The sequence below is a fragment of the Lontra canadensis genome, unplaced genomic scaffold (assembly GCF_010015895.1).
Source record: "Lontra canadensis isolate GAN:19392208 unplaced genomic scaffold, GSC_riverotter_1.0 scaffold46, whole genome shotgun sequence".
NCBI classification, from domain to species: Eukaryota; Metazoa; Chordata; class Mammalia; order Carnivora; family Mustelidae; genus Lontra; species Lontra canadensis.
In genome coordinates this window covers 8957841-8980996 of record NW_022631040.1, presented here as the reverse complement: position 1 = coordinate 8980996, position 23156 = coordinate 8957841, and the positions used below count along the sequence as shown (strand labels likewise).

At 38.5% G+C, this 23156-nt stretch overlaps 1 protein-coding gene across 12 annotated transcripts in view; it reads left to right on the top strand.

The window, feature by feature from the left end:
- Positions 1-23156, top strand: part of ESRRG (estrogen related receptor gamma) — a 618606-nt gene that overhangs the window by 537465 nt on the left and 57985 nt on the right. For all 12 annotated transcript variants that reach the window (XM_032872917.1, XM_032872920.1, XM_032872921.1 and 9 more), the window contains one exon: positions 19674-19784. In XM_032872917.1, coding sequence (XP_032728808.1) covers positions 19674-19784 — 111 coding nt within the window. The remainder of the gene's footprint in view (positions 1-19673; positions 19785-23156) is intronic.

The following is a 23156-nucleotide window of genomic DNA, read 5'->3' as shown; positions in this document are numbered from 1 at the left end:
AAATGAGGTTGGGTTTGCAGTTCTCATGTAACTCTTTCATACTCCCCAATAAGGTGCCAGCTGATACTGTATATATCTAAAGACTTGAAATCACAAAATAATATTAAATCTTTTGGCTTTTCGCCATTAGAACCAATTCTGTTGTCTTCTGCTTTCATAACCTCCAAAAATCTGTAACTGAATCTTTAATGCAGAAGACAGATCAATGATCTTTATAAGTGAAACATAATTTTGCAGATTTTAGGAGTCTTCTTAATTCCTACACTCTAGGCAGAAAGGAAAGAAGCCAGTTCAAACTACTTTTTATGTGTATATCCACATTCTTCTGCCCATCCTTAATAACATAGGTAACATCTTTACATAAACCAGTGTTGACTGTATCATTCTTTTTTTTTTTTTTTTAAAGATTTTATTTATTTATTTGACAGAGAGAGATCACAAGTAGGCAGAGAGGCAGGCAGAGAGAGAGGAGGAAGCAGGCTTCCTGCCGAGCAGAGAGCCCGATGTGGGGCTCGATCCCAGGACCCTGGGATCATGACCTGAGCCGAAGGCAGAGGCTTTAATCCACTGAGCCACCCAGGCGCCCCGACTGTATCATTCTTAAGTTCATAACCTTTGGGGTACTTCACATAGATATCAAATATGAGATTGGTTCTTGATGGAATTTAACAAAAAATAACAATACTAAAATTAATCCACTCCCATGTCATGGACCTTGGAACTCTTGGAATCATGAAGCTTTGTGTGCTGATATCTACTCCTTTGACTTTGATACACTGTTTTTTTTTTTTAAGTGTGTTAAGGAAAACACAAAGATACATTACAACACAAACACTAGAGATTACCTTCAAACACACACACACATACACACACAAACATAGCAATAAGATATGATGTAATAGTTTCCCTTTTGATATAATACATTATAATATAATTATATATTAATCATGTTATTAATAATTGCCTTTAGAAGGATTTTGGTTTAGATAAAGGTCTGTATACTGAATGTGTTTTCATTAAAGTTGATTAAACATTTTAAAGAATATATATTCATACTATTTTTAAAATACTCAATTTTATTTTATTTTATTTTATTTTTTTAAAGATTTTATTTATTTATTTGACAGAGAGAGATCCCAAGTAGACAGAGAGGCAAGCAGAGAGAGAGAGGAGGAAGCAGGCTCCTTGCCGAGCAGAGAGCCCGATGCAGGACTCGATCCCAGGACCCTGGGATCATGACCTGAGCTGAAGGCAGAGGCTTAACCCACTGAGCCACCCAGGCACCCCTCAATTTTTTTATTAAATGATAATATAAATAATAAAATTATAACTTATGAATAATTTTACCATGTGTTCCTTAAGTTGATGTAGTATTATTTCTTTAATCTTACCACCTCCATTCTTTTTGCTAAATTTGTATGAATTCCACTTCCTACAAACTGGTTTCTCCTCCCTTGGTTTATGTGGTACGGTAGCCACCAATTTCCCCTTCCTACTTTTAAAATCACCCATGCTTTCTTTTTCTGGTTTCACTTACTGTTTATTCATAAGTATTTCCCAAGATTGGTGTTTAGCCTTTCTGTTCTACTCTCAGAAAAACTAATCTACATGTGTATTTTTCCAAATATCTGTGTTCTTACACTGACCCTATAGTCTTACTTGAACTTCAGTTTCAAATTCTGTGTATTATACCTTGGATTTTCCCCAAATCATCTCAAACTTGATGGGCATAAAATCATATTTTATGTTTGTTTAGAAACTGATTCCCTCTTCCAGTTCCCCCATTTTGGCCAAGAGCATTGTCTTTCTTTCCCTTAGGATCTACATTTTGACCTTGTCTTTTCTTCTGCCACATACTCAGTTGTGAGTCTCGGTGATAACACCCTTCATGTCTTCTAGGTTGCTGCTTTTCACTTTGTTCCCATTGACTGCAACTCCTCAGAGAGGGACCCAAGAGATACTCAAGTGTTTGGGGGGACAGGGGATGGGAGGATCAATGAGTGAGTTATCTGGTTTCCTTTAATTTCTTTCTTTTTTTCTATTTTTTTTCTTCTTTTTGAAAAGAAAAAAGAGAGTTATACTGCTGTTAACAAGAGAGTTAACAGCAGTATAATTTGCAAGTTTACTTAACTTAAATAGTACTGATTTCATATGCTAAAATCCCTAATGATCCATGGGCATCAATCAAATTAAATCACTAGATTGAAAATAAAGGTGAAATCACAGATATAATGCACTTATTTATTGGTATTGGTTCAAATTAATTGTTGATGGAGCATTAGCCAGGGTGAGGCCGTGTTAATGTACCATGCCCACAAAGACACGGAGGAATTTACACAACTATCTGTGATATATTTGATAATCGTTTCACATTTATACTGTTGCTGCCAAAATGGGATTTTACTCTGTTCAGAGCTCATGCAGTTTCGAAAGATGTTTAATATAAAATTAGGATTAATGGCTCAATGTAACCTTTCTGAATAGAGTCATGCTTAGGAAATGAACACACCTCAGCAATAACACACTGCTTGCACGAACACTATTGCTTATGTATTCTGTCCATAGTAAGCCTGCAGGCAATCCCTGCTCTAAAAAGGTTTATTACTAAAGAGGGGGAAACTATACATGTTTCTGGCTCCATGGTGCCTTCTTTGCAGATTCCTTTTGTTTCTTTCCAACTAGTTTTATTTAAAAATATGAATTTTTTTGTGAAACTCTAAATATAAATGCTTTTATAAGAGCGGGAAGGGAGGCAAGCCTTCTCTTCTGACAATTATTGTCCTTATTTTTTTATTTATTCATTTTTGGGTTAATTTAGTCTGGCTAAAATTACATACATATTCATGTTTCTTAATAAGAACAAAGCTTTACTCTTGGTTATTTTCCATAAATTTGTCCTCATAAGCAATTTGACAGGCATGTACTTTACTAGAATGGAAGTTCACAGTGAGTCCCTGGGACTTGGTTTCAGATCTGTAATTCATTAACTCTGTCCCCAAAAGTCCGAATGCTTCTTTAGCAGATCACAATGAAATTGCCACCGCTTTCTTTTTAAATTTCGGAGTGGCACATACTGTGTTTGAGGTGTAGATTGTCTAACTATTACTAAATGCATTAGGATTTCTGAATGCGATTTCATTTTGGTCCAAAACATTGATTTGAAACAAATGAGGGATTGTAAAATGACTTACAATTCCTCAAAAATGGTTTTCTTGCTCAAACTCCGTGGAATGTATGTCTAAATATTTAACATTAAATGTACCATTATTTTACATCCATTGCCAGTTTATCATATATATATATGTATACATATATATATATACATGTGAGATTTATAATACCAATTCATAGGGAAGTATTAATAATATATTTTTATTAAACTTTCAGTTATCAGGTGGGTATTAGTTGGACATCAGACATAGGAGATATAAGTAGGACAAAATATCTCAAGTATTAGGGCACTTGGGTGACTGAGTCAGTTGAACGGCTGACTCTTGAGTTCAGCTCTGGTCATGATCTCGGGGTCATGTCTGGCTCTGCACTGATTGCGAACTCTGCTTGAGATCTCTCTCTTCCACTCCCTCCGCCCTTCCCCCCTGCTCTTTAAATAAATAAATAAATAAGTAAGTAAAATCTTAAAAAAAAAATCAAGTATTTTGGAAGTTCTGATAAAGGAAGATTTTGGAAACCCAGAAGTTCCTTAGGCGATCAGCTTCCTTGCGCATGTTGAAGTTGATAGAGTTGCTGTGATTTCACTTAATAGTTTTATCATTATTACAGATTATATTTTAAAAACAATTAACATATCCCTCTACTGACCAAAATTAATGTACCTTTTTAACTTTGCCAGTAATTTGCTTTACAAGAAAACATTAACTCTTGCTTTTCAAAATGTCGTTTCTTCTATGGCAAAAATATCTTTGGAAGTCCTTATTTTTAAATACTTTTAAAGTAATTTTTACTGCAGAATCCTGGAAAGACTGTCCTGAGGTTTGCGATAAGGAAGCTTACACCCAGGCAGCTTCAGAAACTAACCTTATGCCCTATAGGAAACAAGAAAAACTATGAAGATTTCAATTCTTAATTTAAAGAAATGTTACTCTGGTTGTGAATTGTCATTTGTATATATTCATGTTGCATTATATGAAAAGTGTAATATTATTACTGGGATTTCTTTATAAAGTAAAAGAACTTTTTAAATATTAAAGAGCAAGCTTTTACGTATTTTCATTGGCTTCAATTATTGGGATTGAGAAAATTTATACAGTCAGCCCTTTATTCCAGTTTATGTTGCATTATTCAATAGCAACAAGTTTTTCAAAAGTAGTATGTTACTTATGCACAGCTGTTCACAAATATCTCTTTCCTAATTATTTGAAGTACTTAATATCCTACGTTTTAAAAGTTTGTTTGTTTTTTTTTTCTCAAAGATCTGGTTTCTTCCCCCCCATTTATTTATTCAGTAAATATTTTAGGATTTATTTACTCCCTTTTTCTGTGCCTAACTTGATTTCAAGAGAAATTTTACAAATTATGTATTCTAAATTCAGATCTGTCCACCTCATTCTCCTAAATAGGAAATATATAACTCAAATTTAGAGATAGTATAGTACTTGGTGGAATCCTACGCTAAAGACTTTACATGAAAATTCAAAACATGTTAGCGGTTTGATATATGTGATTATGTAGATTTACAGAGCTAATGCCATATTCTTTATTTTCCCATTTTTTTTAAAGTGTACCTCAGTGTTGAGAAAGAAAATCCATAGTATATATGCACCAGGGAAACATAAAAAATACTGAGTAGTATTTTTTGCTGATTTTTTTTTTCACCTCAGTACCAGGCCTCTGCCATATTGTATTTAACTTTTTAAGTTTGTCCTAATTTTTGGCTGACTGTGTATTGGTAGATGAATTGAATTTTTACTTTATTAGAACCAATAATTAAAATAATTCCACTTATTTTTATTTTCATCATTATTAATGATGAACTTTTACTGAATATTTTTTGTGCCATGAGATCTGGAACATTTAACTGTCCAGTACTTACCATACGACTGGTCCAAAAACTACTCTATCACATGTTATTACTCTTGAATCATACCCCCAGCAGCAAAAGTAAATCATATTATGGAGAGATATGTAGAGAATTACAGAGCTAAGTTCTACTTTCCCCATCTTAGTACCAGATAAACAGGACTTATCTTATTTTTTTTTAACCTTATAAATAGCAAGTAGAATACATGTAGAAGTGATGTGCAAATTTTAAAGGGATATGCAGATTTTTTATGATGACTGGGAAATTATTTGAAATCTGTAAAATAATTTGAATACTGGCTATGCAAGGAATATTCACAAGGGTTTACTGATGTATTTATGTTTTCCCATCTATAACTTAAAAGATTTTAAAAACAAAGTACACAGATTTACAAAAAATATATAATTTAATTTAGAAAGAGCTGATCAGTTCTAGATATATATACATAATACAGATGTATGTGTGTATGTGTGTGAATATATAAAAAATTAAATTGGTTGGGCAGGCAGGAAAAGTAAGGGAGAACGAGAGGAAGGATAACTATTGTTACCCCCCAAAACACATAAATTCTTGGCTGTGTTGACTATCTCCCTTAGGGTATGCTTAAATGCATGCATAACTAAGATATAGGACTCTCCAAAACTTTTTTACGGAATCTCAGCATCATCCTTTTTTCCCCAGTCTCAGCGTTGGGATGGGAATGTTACTTAACACTGAAGTTGGCTCCCAGGTTGCTTTGGCAGACCAGGGGCTCTGCTTTCTTACCTGCCAGGTGAAGACTTGGGTTCAGTTTCATGGTCTTTCATTTCCTTGGCCAGCAGGGACTGAGTGCTTGGAGGGCCACCAGGAAGCCCCTGTCGGTGGAGGGGATGCCTCATGCTGCCCAGCAGCGACGCTGTTGACTGATTAGGGCACTGTGATGATGATGAGTTCCGGGGCATTTCTATCTCGTCTCTTGATGGCAGCAGAGATAAGAGGCTTTATAAAGCGAGTTTCTGGAATTCATGACGTCAGGAGAAGCCGGTACCTCTCTGTCAGAGGCCCATATTGGTAGGGTGACTTGGTATAAACAGGAGTTAGGGAATAACCATGTAGTTCATCAGATGTATACAGCTGGCTTTCCTCTGTTACCAGTGAGTCTGTATTTTTACTGATCTGAGCGGCATGATATGTTGGTCTGAGACCTAGTGCTGGTTGTCCAGCCACAGGTCATGGCCCATTTAGAGACTCACTTTTTCATCCTATGTAATATGTTATTTAGTGTAGGGAAATTATTCATGATATACTTGCCTATACTTCATAACCGTTAATAGAAAAGTGATTTTTTTTTTTTACCATCTTCTTTCAAACTTAAAGGTTCTGTTTTTTTTTAACACTCAAGGCTTTTCAAATTAAATGTCTTTCTCTTTGTTTTCTCTACAATATTTTTGCTAGACAGTCACACTGTCTTGGCCATATCCCACCTATGCTCACCCCCTTCAGCTTTCCATTCTAGCAACGTCTTCCGGGCCTTCGTACTCTATGATCTACTAACCCGGAGAAATCACTATTACAACCTAATTCCTAGTAAGACTGTTCCAAAAAGCATTCAGCATCATCTTACTCTTTTGCCACTTAAAGGACTTTCTCTTCCATATCATGCAAGAAGTTGGGGGAGGAAGGGTCGAAGCCAACAGAAAAGTGATTCTCCGTCAGCTAATTGCCAAAGATGGTGCATTTGATATATCCTTAGTGACAAGGAAAATGCACCAATTGTATTACAAGAATTGACTTGCCGTTCCCAACAGATTTGCTAGGCAGAAAGATGTTCCTTCCAAAAGTAAAAACATTTAGTAAACATAACCGATGAATTTTAAAGAAAGCCTTTGCTGCCATTTACAACAAATAACCGTGGAGATCTGTGATTAACAAGAGATTCTTGAAGAGGGCTTATGTGGATCGAAACATGTCAGTATTTTCAAATGACAGGTGTCATGCATGGGCATAGGTGATTAAATTTTTACTCTTGTTTGAGATGATTTCTAATGATAACCCCTTAAATTTTATACATCATTATTTGATGTATAACGAAACCCTGCTAAACGGCGCTTTTAAATTAGAATTTCAATGTGTAGCCTATGGAATAACTTAAGAGTTAGGCAATTCAATTTATGCTCATATAATGAGGGCCTACATAAAATAAAAGGATAATTTCTAAATAACTACCAGCTTTTCATATGGTCAGTTTAACTGGCCAGTTGTCAGAGTTGGCTTCTCTCAGGGAATTAGGGACACTTGGCTCCTGTGTAAAAGAACATAGACCCAAGCTGTAAACTAGCAGACTGGGGATTATCAGGTAGCTAAAAAATTGTGTGAACACTTAAATATTGGGTGACTTTATGTAAGAACCAGATTGCTGGCTTCTTTTGGAAATGGGAACTCTGATAACAGCAGATTCGTGTCCAATTGTGCCTCCCCCTAGCACGAGGCACTGTCCCGTGGGTGCTGGTAAAGGCTAGTGGCATATCCATGAGCCAGATGCTCTTCGTTCACCACAATATGTACACACCCCTCATTTTTTTTAAAAAACACACAACCCTTTTACCCTACGTAGTTGTTTGAATTCGCAGCTCCCGATATACATAGCCATATAAACTCACACAACCTGAGTTTGGTTGGAAAAATTCTGCAAATAAAAAATTCTCACAGAATCGTTTGACTAGCCAAACCTTTATCAGCAAAATAAAGAAACTGAATAATAGTTATCTATTCAGCATTGTGTGTCTCTCTTTCTCTAGATGATGTATCCTATATGTGTGTGCATGTCTGTCATGTGTGCATACACACACATCCACTATATTCTGAGAAATGGGTGCCTATGAAAGTTGAGGTGAAACCTTAGCCATTGTGATCTGTTGACTGAACTCTGGTCATACTTAGTCAAATGTGTTTTTGTTCTTAAATTCCAGATGAAATTCAGTTAAATAACAGAGTAGCCCTTAACTACTCCTTGGTTGCTCTCAAAATATCCATTATTAGGTCATATTCTCCTCCCCTTCGCATAATGTAGTTTCTCTGTTGTAAAATACACACAAATCTGAAGCTGTTTATGATTTTCCATACTTCACTCTCCACAGTGATGTGCAACAGGCATTGATCTTTTCCTAATGCAGTAATAAGCCAGAAGCATTTTTCAAATGTGGGCACTTTATTTGTTTTATTATTGTCAAGAACAAAAGGAAATGCATTTGGCCAAGGTCAGTGTGAGGGGAATGTGAAGACCCGTGCCAGAAAGCCCACTGCTCCTCTGGCTCATTAATGTTCTCCATTTGGCTCCGGTCTTCCCTGATTTAAGATATGAAGTATGTTGATGTTTCCAACTGCCAAGCAGTTGTCGTACTCTGAATCTGTGGGTCAAGTCCATCTTTTTAAACACACCATTTCATTCATAGAATCTTAGAACTGGAAGAGAGCTTCACACGTGATCACACTTACTCGTCTGCTTCCAGGCAGGAGGGCAATAAAAACGTCTCAGAAAGAGAATGGTTTTCTTCATTTGTCAAAATTTCCCAACTGTATGGATCTATGGTTTTTTTTGCTCAATATTCAGTAGCTACATGTAATTCTCATTAGTAACTTTTCATATCTATCTGAGGTTTTTCCCAGCAAACCAAATGCTATTTTCTTTCTCATGTTGTCCGGAATGAATATACAAAAATTAAATTCTGATATCCTACCTTTTAGTGGCTCCTTTTTTTCAGGATTCAGGCTATTTTGTTGTCTTTAAAAGTTTCTATACCTTTGTAAAGTTGTACTATATTAGCTCATAGAGAAGAACACAAGCAACCAGAACTACTGAGATGATTGACAAGAGATTCCTATCACACGGTGGGTCCATTCGAGGTTTTGAGGTATCAAAAACAAACCAAAAGATGGGGGAAAAAACAATTATTTACGTATTCATTTCCGCAGTACTTTGGAATGCCTAATGTGTGGAAGGCGTGTGATGTATCCTTCATGTATGATAAGGACCAGTATACCATTAAAACATACACCAGAAACACTTTTGACCACTTGAAGCTGTTTGACTTAGAATATCATTTCTCACCATGCTCTCTGCCCTTAGTTTGTTGTGGAATTAAGCTGGATACATATAATAAATAAAACGTTTTGAAGTTTGATGTTAGCCCAGGCGGTGTTTCAAAAATATAATAATCTCGTCTTGAGCTGCCTTGTGCCTGGACGAGCGTGTTTGTCTTTCTTTGGCACACTTTTGGATTTAAAGATCCCTCCTAACATTGGGGACCACGTGCGTATGGGGCAGCACACCCCACTATCTCGTCTCGTCGCGTCCCTACACAGGAAGTCCATCAGGAAATTCACCACCTCTCCCAGGCATAGGCTTCTTCAGCTGGGACCCAGTGTATTTGGCATCTGGAAATATCGTTCATGTTTTCTATTTCTTTCCACACTCTTCACGCATGCTAATTTGAGATAAAAGTACAGGCTAGGGCCTATCCCTGCCATAACACTTTAAATGCATAGTTTTCTTGGGGCACTTGGGTGGCTTAGTTGAGCATCTGACTCTTGATTTCAGCTCAGGTCATGATCGTAAGATCCTGGGATCGAGCCCTGCGTCAGACTCCACAATCAGTGGGGTATCTGCTTAAGGAATCTCTCCCCCTCTCCCTGTCCCTATCCCTGCCCCTATCCCTGCTCATGCTCTCTCTCTCTCTCTCTAAAATAAATAAATGTTTAAAAAAATTTTAAAAATAAACTTACACTTTTCTTATTCACTCTCCAAGTATGCACGTAACTATTTATTACTCTCCTTGACAGAACATTTTGATGTGTTTACCTTATGTGTACTTCTCCCCCAAGTCTTCAGCACTATTTATCAATTAAACTTGAGTCTGGAGTAATTCCTTATTAAAACCTAGATCCTCAGAGTAGTAAACTAATACGTCATTGAACATTTGGCTCGAAAACTGGATGTAAAATTGGTTTTTTCCCTTTTTATATGTATATTGTCTCCAGCAAATCAAACTGAGTTTGTAGTCATCTTGCTCAAACCATGTAGGACAGAGATTTTGAAAGTATTCAAGAGATGAAAAGATGATAAATGGAAATTAATTGCACCAGAAACATTACTTTAACGTAGTCTTTTTTTATTTAAGATTTTTTCTTTTTTATGTGATCTCTACACCCAGTGTGGGGCTCGAACCCACAACCCTAAGATCAAGAGTTGCATGCTCCACTGACTGAGCCAGCCAGGTGCCCCTGCTATTGATAGTCTTTTAATATTTGTCTTTATTTAATTTTAAGTGAGTGGATCATTTATATAAAGATGCTTTCTTATTATCACTGTCACTCGTGATTCTTCTACCCCAGTTTTTCTCATGAGGTTTTAAATTCCTCAACAGTCTAATTTGTCAACTTCGAGGGAGAATAATTTTAGCTTGAAAATGGGCCCAGGGTGGCCATGGGCTGCTGCGAACATCTTGGCGCCAAGGGCAAGTGGGAATGTTCTCTGATGATCCTTACATGCTTGTTTTCTCTACTTTTGCATTTCTACAAGGTTCCTCCCGGCTTTCATACTCACTCTTGTTTTTCCTTTCTTTTCCTCCATTAACTTGCCTCACAAATATGTAATGGCACAACTGGCAGGTAAAAGGCAGTTAGTGATAGAATATGGAGTTAGTTGAGAAGGGAAGGAAACAAGTGTATTTTCTTTAGTTCCTATCAGACCCTGCGTCAACCCATTGTCTACGAGCTCTCTGACTCCTTTTTAACGTTCTTTTCTTTCTGTTGCAGTCCATGTGGGCTGCTGTAACAGAATACTGTAGACTGGGTGGCTTACAAGCGACAGAAGGCTGCTTCTCACCGTTCTAGAGGCTGAAACGTCCGAGATGGAGAAACTGGCAGATTTACTGTGTGGTGAGGGCTTTCTGGTTCAGAGACGGCCCTCTTTTCTCTGTCCTACATGGCGGAAGGGGTGAGGGAGCTCTCCGGGGTCTCTTTTATAAGGGCACACATCCCATCCTGAGGGTTGCACTTTTGTGACATCATCACCTCCCCAACGCTCCACCTGTGAATGCCATCACACTGGGGGTTAGGTTTCAACATAGGACTTTCGGTGAGGCACAAACATTCTGCCCATGACACTTGACTCCACTGAAGACCTAGAGCAGAGCTGTTTAGACTTCACTGTATCCATCCCATCGAATGAAAGAAAGTGACCATGGCTTTCATCCCAGCCACTCGAAAACTAGCTTGTTTCATTTCATTTTTAATTCATTTTTACAGGGTACTGAATTCTGCATAAATAGTATTTGTGCTTCTGTGTATACAGAACATCCCCGTGGAGGGCTGTGTGTTGTTATTACTATTATTATTGGATGAAACTTATTGCTGCCCAGTGTCACAAGAAATAAGAAATGAATGTTCTCAGAGTCACAAGAAAATTTCTCACTGGTGTGAGGTTTGGGCACATATACATTAATATTGCATCAACATTTAATTAGCGAGCTGATTTTTTTCCCCTACGTATTTCATGCGCTAGGTAGAATTCTTTTTTTCACATGATCTGGATATCTGTATATTAGGTTTCTTTGTATGGGATGTACTTTATTTTGAATCTCAATTATTGCCAAAATAACATCACCGGAAAAATATTATTAAACATCATATGTCACTTTGGTATCATATAATCAGCTCTCAGCATCTCTGCTTGACTCTAGTAGTACATTTATTAAACCTTTGGTAAGTTACTAAGAAATTGGTCAGGACTTAAAGTTTTCTTCTGTGAAAAATACCATGCGTTTGTCTTTTGAGCTTCGAAAGCTCTTTGCTGGGTACCCATCTGATCTACAGTCACACCTAATGAAATCAAATGACCTCCAGACTCACCACCGCCTTTCCCTGTTACCTGTTTTCGCTTCCCAATGCCCCACCCCCCAGACCTACATCTCTTCAAAATCGACATCTGCGTTTTTGGTCATATACTCCTCCTCCTGTATTCCTTTCCCTTGAATGAAACAAAGTGACTCTGGCTCTCAACCCAGCAACTTGTAACCCAGCTTGGTTGATTTCATATTTAATTCATTTTTACAGGGCATTGAATTTTTGCATAAATAATATTTGTGCTTCTGTTTACACAGAGATCCCCATGGGGTGCTGTGCACTGTTGTTACTGTTATTATTGTGTTAAACTTATTGCTGCCGGTGTCACATTTAATTGTGAATTAGTAGAATCACTTTTCCTGATGTTGATGTGCGGCCACATTTCATGTCTTTACCCACTAACTCATAACTTTATTAACATGAGAAGGCAATTTCGAAAAGGATAAAGGGAAGAGTCACCGGTATTAAATAGTAACAAGACGAAATAGAGTTTAGATAGGCATAAGTCACAGCAATAGCTCTTTGAATAGTTTATGAAATTTTTAACAGGCAAAAAGCAAGAAAGGGAAAATTTTCTTTTTGTCTTTAAAGGTTGTCTCTATGTTTAGCAAGTGCAGGCCAAGTGCCCTCCCTCCCTTTCTCTCTCTCTCTCTCTCTCTGACATGAAGCAAAGTAAGAAATAGTACCTTTTGAATAGGAGATTTCCTTTAATTACACTGGGGAAGTGATAATGGTAGGTATTGCATGTTTAATGTAATGTTCTGGATGCCCCTTTTTCTTTCTCTCTCTCTCTCTCTCTCTCTTTTTTTTTTTTTTTTTCCTTCACAGCTACCTCATCTTGAGCAGAAATAAAAGGTTCAAGGCTTGTCAGCATCAGTTTATAGATAGCTGTTTAAAAATAATGAGATATTGGGTATTGTAAGGCTCAGGGCCGTCTTGCCAGACTCATTTATTTCCATTCACCTTTTGTCAGAATTGCAGACAGAAGACATTCAATTAAAACTTGTCACCTGTTGCAGATGACCTAATTTGTACTTGTATGTGTCATAGATTAGGGCTGCATGCTTCAGATGAAGCAACTTGACCCCCGGTGGAATATTTCCCCTGCAAAATATTTTGTTGATGGTTATTTCCAACTTCTATCATTTTGATTTCAGCTCCAATCCAGATTATGAGTTTAGCACATGCCTCTGGACCAGGCAAGGATTGTGAATCACGTGAACCCTGGAAAAAAACGGGGAGGAACGTCTTTAGGTTGATGTCCTATGGGCAGAGATCGGCAGATGGATTTTGGACGCACCTTGAATCTGAAACAGAGGGAAGCCTTTGTAATTTCCTATGCAAGCCCCACATGTTTAATAGTGCAGATAGCTATCAGGAGACCCAAACGAAAGACTTCCCCTTGCTAATTGTTAATTCATCTGTAGAGCAAGGAAGCTTTAATGTGAGTCATGGCTTTTATCTCTTTTAGTGACTAAGGATTCAGTTTAAAAAAAGAGCCCACCTAACGGATACGCATTTTCTCTCCTCGTGTGAATTTCTCCTTTTATTGCGGTCCAATTTAGAGCGTTTCTGCTGGCAGCCAGGCCATTTCTAAAGTTCCTGAATTGTGGCCATGATATTCCAGCGGAAGTAAACGTAAGCCTCAGCCAGGCCCGGGGTGTCTGGTTGAAAAGCCGCTGTTGTCTGGGCCTCCCTCCTGAGCTGAAAATGCAGCCAGAGCATTGCTCTACGTCTGTGGCCCAGGCCAAACAGGCTTGTCTCGTTTGCAGTAGCGTTGGAAGGAGGAAAGAGACGAATGTCTTGCGGCTGCTGCCTCAGTGGAAAAGCAGAGAAACGAACTCTTTTTATTATTTTTGGTTTGTCCACACTCTCATAGCTGTAAACTTTTTCAAGTCACGTGCCCCTTCATGGAGTGATGCAAAGTCACTAGCCCTTCCCTTGAGTTTGAGTAAGAGCGCTCAGTCCTCTCCTCCCCACCCCAGCGCGGCGTTCTGCCCGCCTCCCCACGTGGACCCTTCGTTGTGACGCCAAGTGTCCTTTACTGTGACGATCCGGTTTTATCTGCCTGCACTTCTAGCTTTTGGAGTAAATACCAAATGCTCTTTCCAAAAATTGAATTTGATGGCAGGAAGGCTGTATAAGCATGGCACTTAAGAATGTGGGTTCTGGGGCGCCTGGGTGGCTCAGTGGGTTAAAGCCTCTGCCTTCGGCTCAGGTCATGATCCCAGGGTCCTGGGATCGAGCCCCGCATCAGGCTCCCTGCTCGGCGGGGAGCCTGCTTCCCCACCTCTCTCTCTGCTTCCCTCTGTCTGTTTACTTGTGATCTCTGTCAAATGAATAAACAAAATCTTTAAAAAAAAAAAGAAGAATGTGGGTTCTGCAGCCATTCTCCCAGCCCCCACCCCTGGCTCTGCCTCTTGCAAGCTCTGGTTTTTTTCATTTTTGTGCAATGGGATAATAATAGCACCCACCCCATAGGATTGCTCTAAGGCTTAAATGGGTTCATATACGTAAAAACAATTAACCCACTGCCTAGACTGTAATAAGCTCTTGACAGCCGATGACTGCTAGTCACTGGCTGATATTCTTGTTTATTCCAAGACACTTCTTCCACAGATTGATTCATTCAATTAATAATGAAGACATGGCTTGGGAGGAAAATGTAGGTATAAGGAGTCAGAGACTGCTGAATCAGGAAGCGAGGGACTAAGCCATGAAGCCAGAGTGAACAATTGTCACTGTCTGTTTTGAGAAGGGGCCATGGTTGTTGAGGATAGCTGGGGATTGGTGTGTTTCATTTTCTCACATGATCCTCAACAACTTAATATGATTAGATTCTCCCTGGGGTATGTGTGTGAATATACAAATAATTTTCGCTCATCCCCTCAAGAGCAACCTATAAACATGCGCGAGTACTTCCGGTTATACTGGGATGCTCTTTTAGGAGGTTGTCCCGAAGGAGAACCCCGTCAGGGCCCCCCACTAAATTACCCTCTGCCGTGTCCGATACTGCTAATCTGCCTTAGCTTCTTTTCCTGCAGCTCCTCAAAGGGATTTTCTCTGTCCTCTGTTGGTGATGGTTCCCTCGCAGGAGTCTCAGGGGAATTCCAGGGCGCTGCTGGGTACCTCTCTTCCCAAAGGGAAGGAGTTCCCTTCTGCAGCGAAGGGAACTGCGCTATCAGGAAGGCCCATAGCGGAGGGGAGGGTTCCCACCCTCTTCACCTGCTTGTTTCAGGAGCCTTGCTTCTCCAGTCGCATCCCAAAAACTCAATTACAAGCCATGTGTGGTAACATTTATTTAATACAACTATTTAGTATCCATTAAATGAACTAATCTTCAAAAAAAGTCACTATCTCTTAAAAAATATTATCACTTTAACATGACTGTCTGCATCTTCAGTATTCCGAGGTCTATGTAACTAATCATTTGAGCAAAGCTTTGCTTGGGAACAACATTGTAAAAGGCTGGTCTTTAATTTAGAAAAGTAGGCTAGGGTACCCTTGTATAATTCTCTGAAGGGGAGATCTTTTATTATCCTATGAAATGCCTCTAACTTTGTGCTATTAAAAATGTGAAAAATACTTTTGACTTTGGACTATATAATATTGTAAAAATTTGCATTTGGGCATAAAACATAGACTTAAAATGAGCTGACCTAAGAAGACCCACAGCTGAACTGTTTTACTTCTCCTGGCGTTTATTTGCCTCACAGCGTATTTTTTTCCTCCTTGCCCTATTCTTGCTTTCTCAATTCTGTAAATTCTGACAATGTAGAAGATTTGTAATACCCTTGTGGCAATGCAGGCACCTGCAGTATTTGAAGGAAGAAGCGATCTGAAACATCGTACTTGGTAGGTAATGCCAACTCTTAAAATCTTTTATTTAAAAAAAAAAAAAAAGATAATAGGGGTCTCCACATGACTAGAAAATCCAATTGCCTTAATTAACTTCCAATCCTGTCACACATTGAACCTGGTGGGTATCTTATTTCCTGGGAGAAATCTTACTTTTCTACTTTTTCAAAACTGGTTATGAGTAAAGTCCAGACAGAAATGGTTTGTCTTTCAACATACTGAGAAGGAAAGAGACAGGCTTCGTCGCCTTGGGTGGAAATATCTGGGTTCGATTGATGTCTCTTTAGGGCGAATCTGGGTTTCCCAGGTCCTGATCATAAATGCTCTCGTTTTTCTTTGTGTCTGCTAAACTGTTTGGACACTTTTAAATGCATTAGGTGAATGGGGTCATTACCAGTTCTCTGCTCAAGTTTGTGTTGTGCACTTAGAGCTAAACTCAGTGATAGCGTCCTCATTTTTGGTAGAATTTAAGAGTCTCAAGCTCTACCGACTGAGCTAGCCGGGCTCGCCTTTTTGGTAGAATTTAGATTCGATCCTGTATCTATTCCAAAATGAAATCTAAAATGACATTATTGATGACAGGGATGAGCAGGAAATAGAATGGGATACCAAATAATTCTATAAATCACTTAGATGTCAAAGGAGTATCGTTATTTCGCTTGCACCCTTTGAATTATCTTTTACCTCTCTGTCATACTTTGGTCTGTTTCCCTTAGAACTGAGGCAAGGTAGACTGTTATATTCCATGAGGACAGATTTTTAATAAATGACCATGATGCAAAATATATATATCAATAAAGTAATACAGTAATATTTCAACAAAACAATGACACAATAATAGCTCCTTATTTTCCTTGGCGTTTTTAAGTTTATGAAATATTTAAATAATGCATGTGTATATTATCCATACATATTAATATATTTTGTAAATGTAATATTGGACCATTACAGCAAAACATCAGGAAGGATACTGTCTTTATATCCATCTTTTTTTTTTTTTAAAGATTTTATTTATTTATTTGACAGGGAGATAGAGAGATCACAAGTAGGCAGAGAGGCAGGCAGATGGGGAGAGGGAAGCAGGTTCCCTGCTCGATTCCAGGACACTGGGATCATGACCTGAGCCAAAGGCAGAGGCTTAACCCACTGAGATGCCCAGGTGCCCCTGCTTTACTTTTAAACATATTCTTCACCCAATATTTAGGAATAAATTATTATGCTATTATAGTTGGAAACATTAAAAGGGGGACCTTTAATCTTTTCACAACATCATTATTGCAGACTGCGGTTCTGGCTGACAAGTATATGTAAATCGTTGATACATATTGTATTTTGATATATGCAAGGCAAACAATTTTAGACTAGATAGTTCGAGAAGTTTTCTATAAAATAGCACTTACAAACAATTACATTAAAATATTCTTTTTTTTTTTTTTAGATTTTATTTATTTATTTGACAGAGATGCAGAGAGAGGGGATCACAAGCAGGGGGAGTGGGAGAGGGAGAAGCAAACTTTCCTCTGAGCTGAGCAGGGAGCCCAATGTGGGCCTCAATCCCACGACCCTGGGATCATGACCTGAACCGAAGGGAGTCGCTTAACGACTGACCCACGCAGGCGCCCTAAAATATTCTTGTCTGGTGAATTTTAATACCTTTTTTGTTTTTCCCTCTCAACACTCTTCATTTTTTTACAGATAGGTGTTTCTTTTGTAACTCAACGATCAATTGCGCATATTCCTACTAATGAGAAACTACAGTTTAAACCTATGTGTTGTCAAGTGCAGTGGAGGTAGAATCTTCAGTTACGGTGTTTGATTTACAGTATTTTAAACATTTTTAAAAAGATTTTATTTATTTTTTTGACAGACAGAGATCACAAGTAGGCAGAGAAATAGGCACAGAGAGAGAGAGGAGGAAGCAGGCTCCCCACAGAGCAGAGAGCCCGATGTGGGGCTCGATCCCAGGACCCTGAGATCATGACCTGAGCAGAAGGCAGAGGCTTTAACCCACTGAGACACCCAGGTGCCCCTAGTTTAAACATTTTGATCAAATATTTCTGTTCTTTGTTCTCTACGTTTCATCTGTATGAAATCGGCATCCTAATAGGACGAAGTGTGATATCCCAGTTACACTGTTTGCCATCCAGCTTTGTACTCTAGAAATCAGATGAACAAGGGAACAGAACCCTACTGTAGGCAGAAAGCGTTTAAAAGCAGCAGTAAGGAAATACAGCTTCTTCGTGATCCTCATGCACTATTTTTAGTAAATACTTAGGCACTGTACTAATGTCTTTGTTTTGTGAAATTTGCTGTCAAAACCTACTTAATTGCTCTTGAAGTTGTCTCCTGATTTCATTTAAATGCTGCTCTGACGTTTTGGTATGACAGTTCAGGCTTTATCTACAACCAAGTGTGTATTCCCATGTTCCGCTAAAAGATAATCAGCTCTTAAAGCCGTATTATTAAGATAACATGAAAAATTGTGTTTTACTTTATCTCGTGGTGGAACAGTAATCCTTAACATGTGAGTGTCTGTGTTCACTTCAGGGTTCATGTCGAACTGTGTCCACATTTCCCAAACTGTGTTGCGTAACTCAGAGAACCCACAATTCACGCGTTCCACATGATAGTCATAAATATTCCCGAGACCGGATCTTTGGTGAAATTGGTTTGTGAAACACTGTATAGGCTGTATCTCCTTTTGAGAGTTTTACAGAGGCCATTTGCATTTTAAAGGCTCTGAGAGCCCTTTCAGTAAAATAATAATACTGATGATGCTGTGGGACCAAATCTGTTTTCTAAACATTTTGGGAAACTCCATGCACAATGAACTACTTGGTTGAATTTATTAAGGGATAATGTTACACTGTTTTGTCAGTTACGGTAATACCATAGAGTGAGTTTGTCTTGCTCTTACTCCCAAAGTAAGCTCTGTATTAGGTGAGGGTTTGTATGGTCCTGGCCTGAACTTCACCGTGACAGACTGGAAACCAAGTTATTAACGAGCTCTTCTTACCACTCCCCAGTATCCACAAAACATTTATTTTTATTTCTTTCTTTCCATTTTGCCTCTTTCCTCAATCTTTTAAATCCCATGTGAGCAAAAACCTGCTGTATCTTGACCCAATCCACCACTCTTTAGGAAGAAGTTTTAGTAACTCCCTGTCTACCTCCTTTTCTGGCTTCACCCTTAGCTCTGCCTCACGGACACAGCCCTCCTTCAACATCCTAGCCTTCTGAATCTTTCAGGAAGCTCCTCTTTCTGTCCCGTGTCCAGTCCAAACTTACTCCCAGTTTTCTGTCATTTGGAAGAAGATACACATGTGCACCAAAATGTAAATAACCTTCTCCTCTGAGACATGTTGACATGATAATAGGGAGCAGTCCTTACTTCTCATCTTGCAGAATATAATTCCAGCTTTCCACAGCAAGAAGGTGCTTTCAGTTCAATTCTGTTCCATAGTGAACCCCGTGGTAGACCGGGGAGGGCTGGATCACTTTTACACGGTGAGCTTTCATGGGTGACTGGTAAAGAGGATACAGATAGCCATTGTCTTTATTTTGAGAAACGAGGCTAGTACCAAGGAAAAATTTCTTTGTGTTAACGCCCATGGAAATGTGCCTTTCCTTTGGTGTGTAAATGTGATTTTGATGGCCTTGCATGAAATGTGTTTCAGGTTTGTCATGCTCTACAGATGTGCTTGCCAACCCCTGGCCATTGTGTTTTAGCCACCACTATTTTTTTTTTTTTTTTAAAAACATTCCTCCAATACCTCTGGACCATTCTGTATTCTACTGTCTGTCTCCATAGCACTGATCAGTGATACTGTATGTATTTGACTGGTCTCAAAGATGGCTACCTCAGCAGTAAGCCAATGCCTGTCTTTGCCCACAGGGGTGCGTCTTGACAGAGTACGTGGAGGTCGGCAGAAGTACAAGCGCAGAATAGATGCGGAGAACAGCCCCTACCTGAACCCTCAGCTGGTTCAGCCAGCCAAAAAGCCATGTAAGTACAGCAGACATGTCTGGCTTTCCAACACACGGAATCCTCCCAGTTGGCTCTATGTGTATCGGTTTTGGCATGCCCATCCCTACTGACTCCAAGGAGACTTGTCTTTGTTGGGGGGCCATGGCTCTGTTCCCAAGGATTGCCTTTGAGGAGCAACAGCTACTCGGCTAATTATCTTGTTATTATTATTATTTTTTTTCCTATGGGTTTTCTCTCCCTTACCCTTTTTCACCAAGTCATTTTGGAGAAGCACAAGCCTATTAAGGCACAGCTTATATAATGCGAATTTTACATTTACTGGTTTACATTTACATTTACTGGTTATCTTTATTTTCAGAGGTACATAAAATGGATCATACTGTAATCATTAGTTCACTGGAGCTGTTACTTTCAGATTTCACAAGAAAGTGATTTTTGTAGTTTTCACTAACTAAATGAGTTTGACTGCTCAACCTCCCAATGAAAATACATTAGGAGCCTCATTAATTTGACGCTATAGAAGGTTAACACACTAGCTAGCAATAGATTAAAATAAGAAGAGGCCCTGCTGGTAACAAGCATAGGTTGATGGTTCTATCTCAGATGCCCTTATGGGCATCATGAATTGTTTTTAAAGAGTCCGTGGTTTTATAATGCCAGATTGCAGTTGGAAAGGATGATGGCTACATTACTAAAACTCAAGCCCCATTCTCTTTGTCATGAACTAGAAAGAGTTGGAATGTAGATTGAGGCAATAACTGCATCCCATTTTCTGAAAAGTCAGTTCGTAGTTCTACTGCAACAGAACTAGCCTTTCAGGATATTTATGCACAGAGTTTGTACGAGGCACTGAGAAGAAGTGCTTGATGGAATCAGTTCCCGCGTTTAGCCCCCCCCGCCCCCCTCCCCCTGTCTTGGAAGACACAACCAGCACCTACCAGAGGAGGGTGCATCCTAGGGGTTGTAGAAGAGACTCGGGCAATGGTTGATCTGCTTTCAAGGGAAGAGAAAGCGTCCGCTTCTAATTCCGACTCTCCAGGAGGGGTCGCTGCTGTGCATCATACATGTGAGCATATGGGGATCTGTTAAATAAATAAAACAGACCCTGAACTGTAAATGAAAGGACATTTTAGCTATGTCAAAGGAAAAACAACCAGTTTTACATAAAATTAAAGCTTAAGTGAACATATGGCATAGTTTCCTTTCGCCTTTCCAAAAAACATTATGTTGATTATACCTTCAATTGTCCAATCTGGCATCTTCTCCTCAGCCTGCATAAGCTGTTTGGCATTCTGCAAATACAATCTAGGACTGCATTAAGCAGATTTTGTACATTATAATAAAAAACTTTCTGATAATACAATAAAACGCAATAAACACTAATGCTTAATTTCATTAGAGGTTAGTTTTCCTAGACTCAGTATAATACACACTGCCCATATCTCATTCATTTTACATGAGCATTGACTGAAACCATTGATAATTTCCTCTCCTGAGAGAAAAATGATCCCTGGCCTGGTTTACGTGTCCATTTGATGGAGGGACATCTATGGTTTTCGGCGTAAACCTGAGAAATTGGGAAGTGGCTCGTCAAGTACCTTCCAGAAGATTATAGCAATTTCAGTGAGCTCCATTTGTCTGAGATAAAGAGGCCTCCTAATAAATCATTACTCATTATCTCAAGGCCTCTGTGTTAATTTTCCTTAGTCCATCCAATTAGTGTGTTTTTGTAACAAACATTTATAAAACTTAATTTTCAGATCCTGTCAGATAAGTGTCAAGAGGCTGTGCCTGGGCTTTGCTGAGAAAGTGGCTGAGGGAGATTTCTGGGCCCTGACCGATTGTTTGTGTACTACAAAAGCCCAAGAATGGAAATTGGGTTCTATTGATTCTAATTAGAGAAACATTAAATAAGATTTACCTAGAAACGGTCCTGTCGGCTATTCTGTTTTCTGAATGATGGGAATTTCTTAGCTTCCAGCAGATTTCTCCGACCCTTCCGGTCAAGTATCCATTGATTTGGGTCAAACAGGTAACCATCTTCCCAGGACAAAAAGATCCAGAACCAGGATTTCCTTTGGGCACATTTGTGTGCCCTTTATTAAATATTGCATTTCGTCTAATCCTGACAAACTCGCGGGTGCTGACAGGTTTTGTTGCATTGACAGAGTGATGAAAGTTGAAACTTTTCCAAGCGTAACTAAAAATACAGGGTGTTGTTTCCATAGCATATATAAGAAACAAATGCCATTCTTCACAGATCCTACAAATTAAAAAAAAAAAGAATCTGTATTTAATTTTATTTTTTCCCTACAAAATATGATGTTTGGGAGTATTTCCTCCCAAATCTGCATTTTCAGTTTGGTGATAATTGAATATTGCAGTCAATGAATGGTTATCTGTTGATTATTTGCAATAAATGTAATTCATATAGCAGCCATAGTAATAAAGTGTTAAAATGTCAGAAAAATGGCTAATTATAGCTTGGATAATCTCCTTGTCATTTTGTTAAAGAAGACTAAAAGGAATGCTATGTTTTCAGTTCTAGGGTATGTGCGGTCTTTTCGTTTTGGGTTGAAAAAGTTAAAAACTTAGAATGAAAGGAAAATTATCTAGTAAATGCAGAGAGAACTGGCTTTACTCACAAAAGTCCCATTTAATGCCCTGGTTTGCTAGAGTAATAGTACACAGAACATTGAAATATTTGGGTTTATCCATACACATTTGTATCTCTTCACTTAGAAGAAAGTATAAAATCTAAAGCTACACATAGAAATTGAGAATAGGGCCAACAAGAAAAATCATTCCGTTAGCAAGCCTTTACAACCCTTCCATAAACTCTCACATGCCCCTAAGCAATAAAACACATTTGATGTGATGCTTTCCATTTGTCTCTAGTGTTTATTTTATGAAGGATTTTAAGAACATATATCACAAATTTCAGACAGATAAATCTGAACCAGAGAATGAGCTAAAGACAACAGATGAAAATAAAGGATTAAAGAATTAGACACTCCAAAGAGAAAATATGGTAACATTTAGGTAGGAGTGTTTTCCTGGAAACAGATATTGGCTATATTTGAAGGATTGGCTGAGTGTAAGGGGAGGGAGAGAAAGGAGAGAAATTCCTATTTAATGCATCCCACAGAGATAGAGTTATATAGTCAGTAATTCACGCAGGCAGAAGGGCTCTGACCTTTGCTCTTCTTTGAAGGAATTAAGACAATTAATGACTTTCGTGCCCATTATGACTATGGGCGTTGGTAGTTCTTTGCCTTCCGCATTATATTCTATATTTCAGTGGCTGACTGTGGATTTTTAGTTTAAACATGTTGTATACTATTGAATCTGCTTCCCCAAATCCCACTTAAGAATCAAAGAGCAAACCCG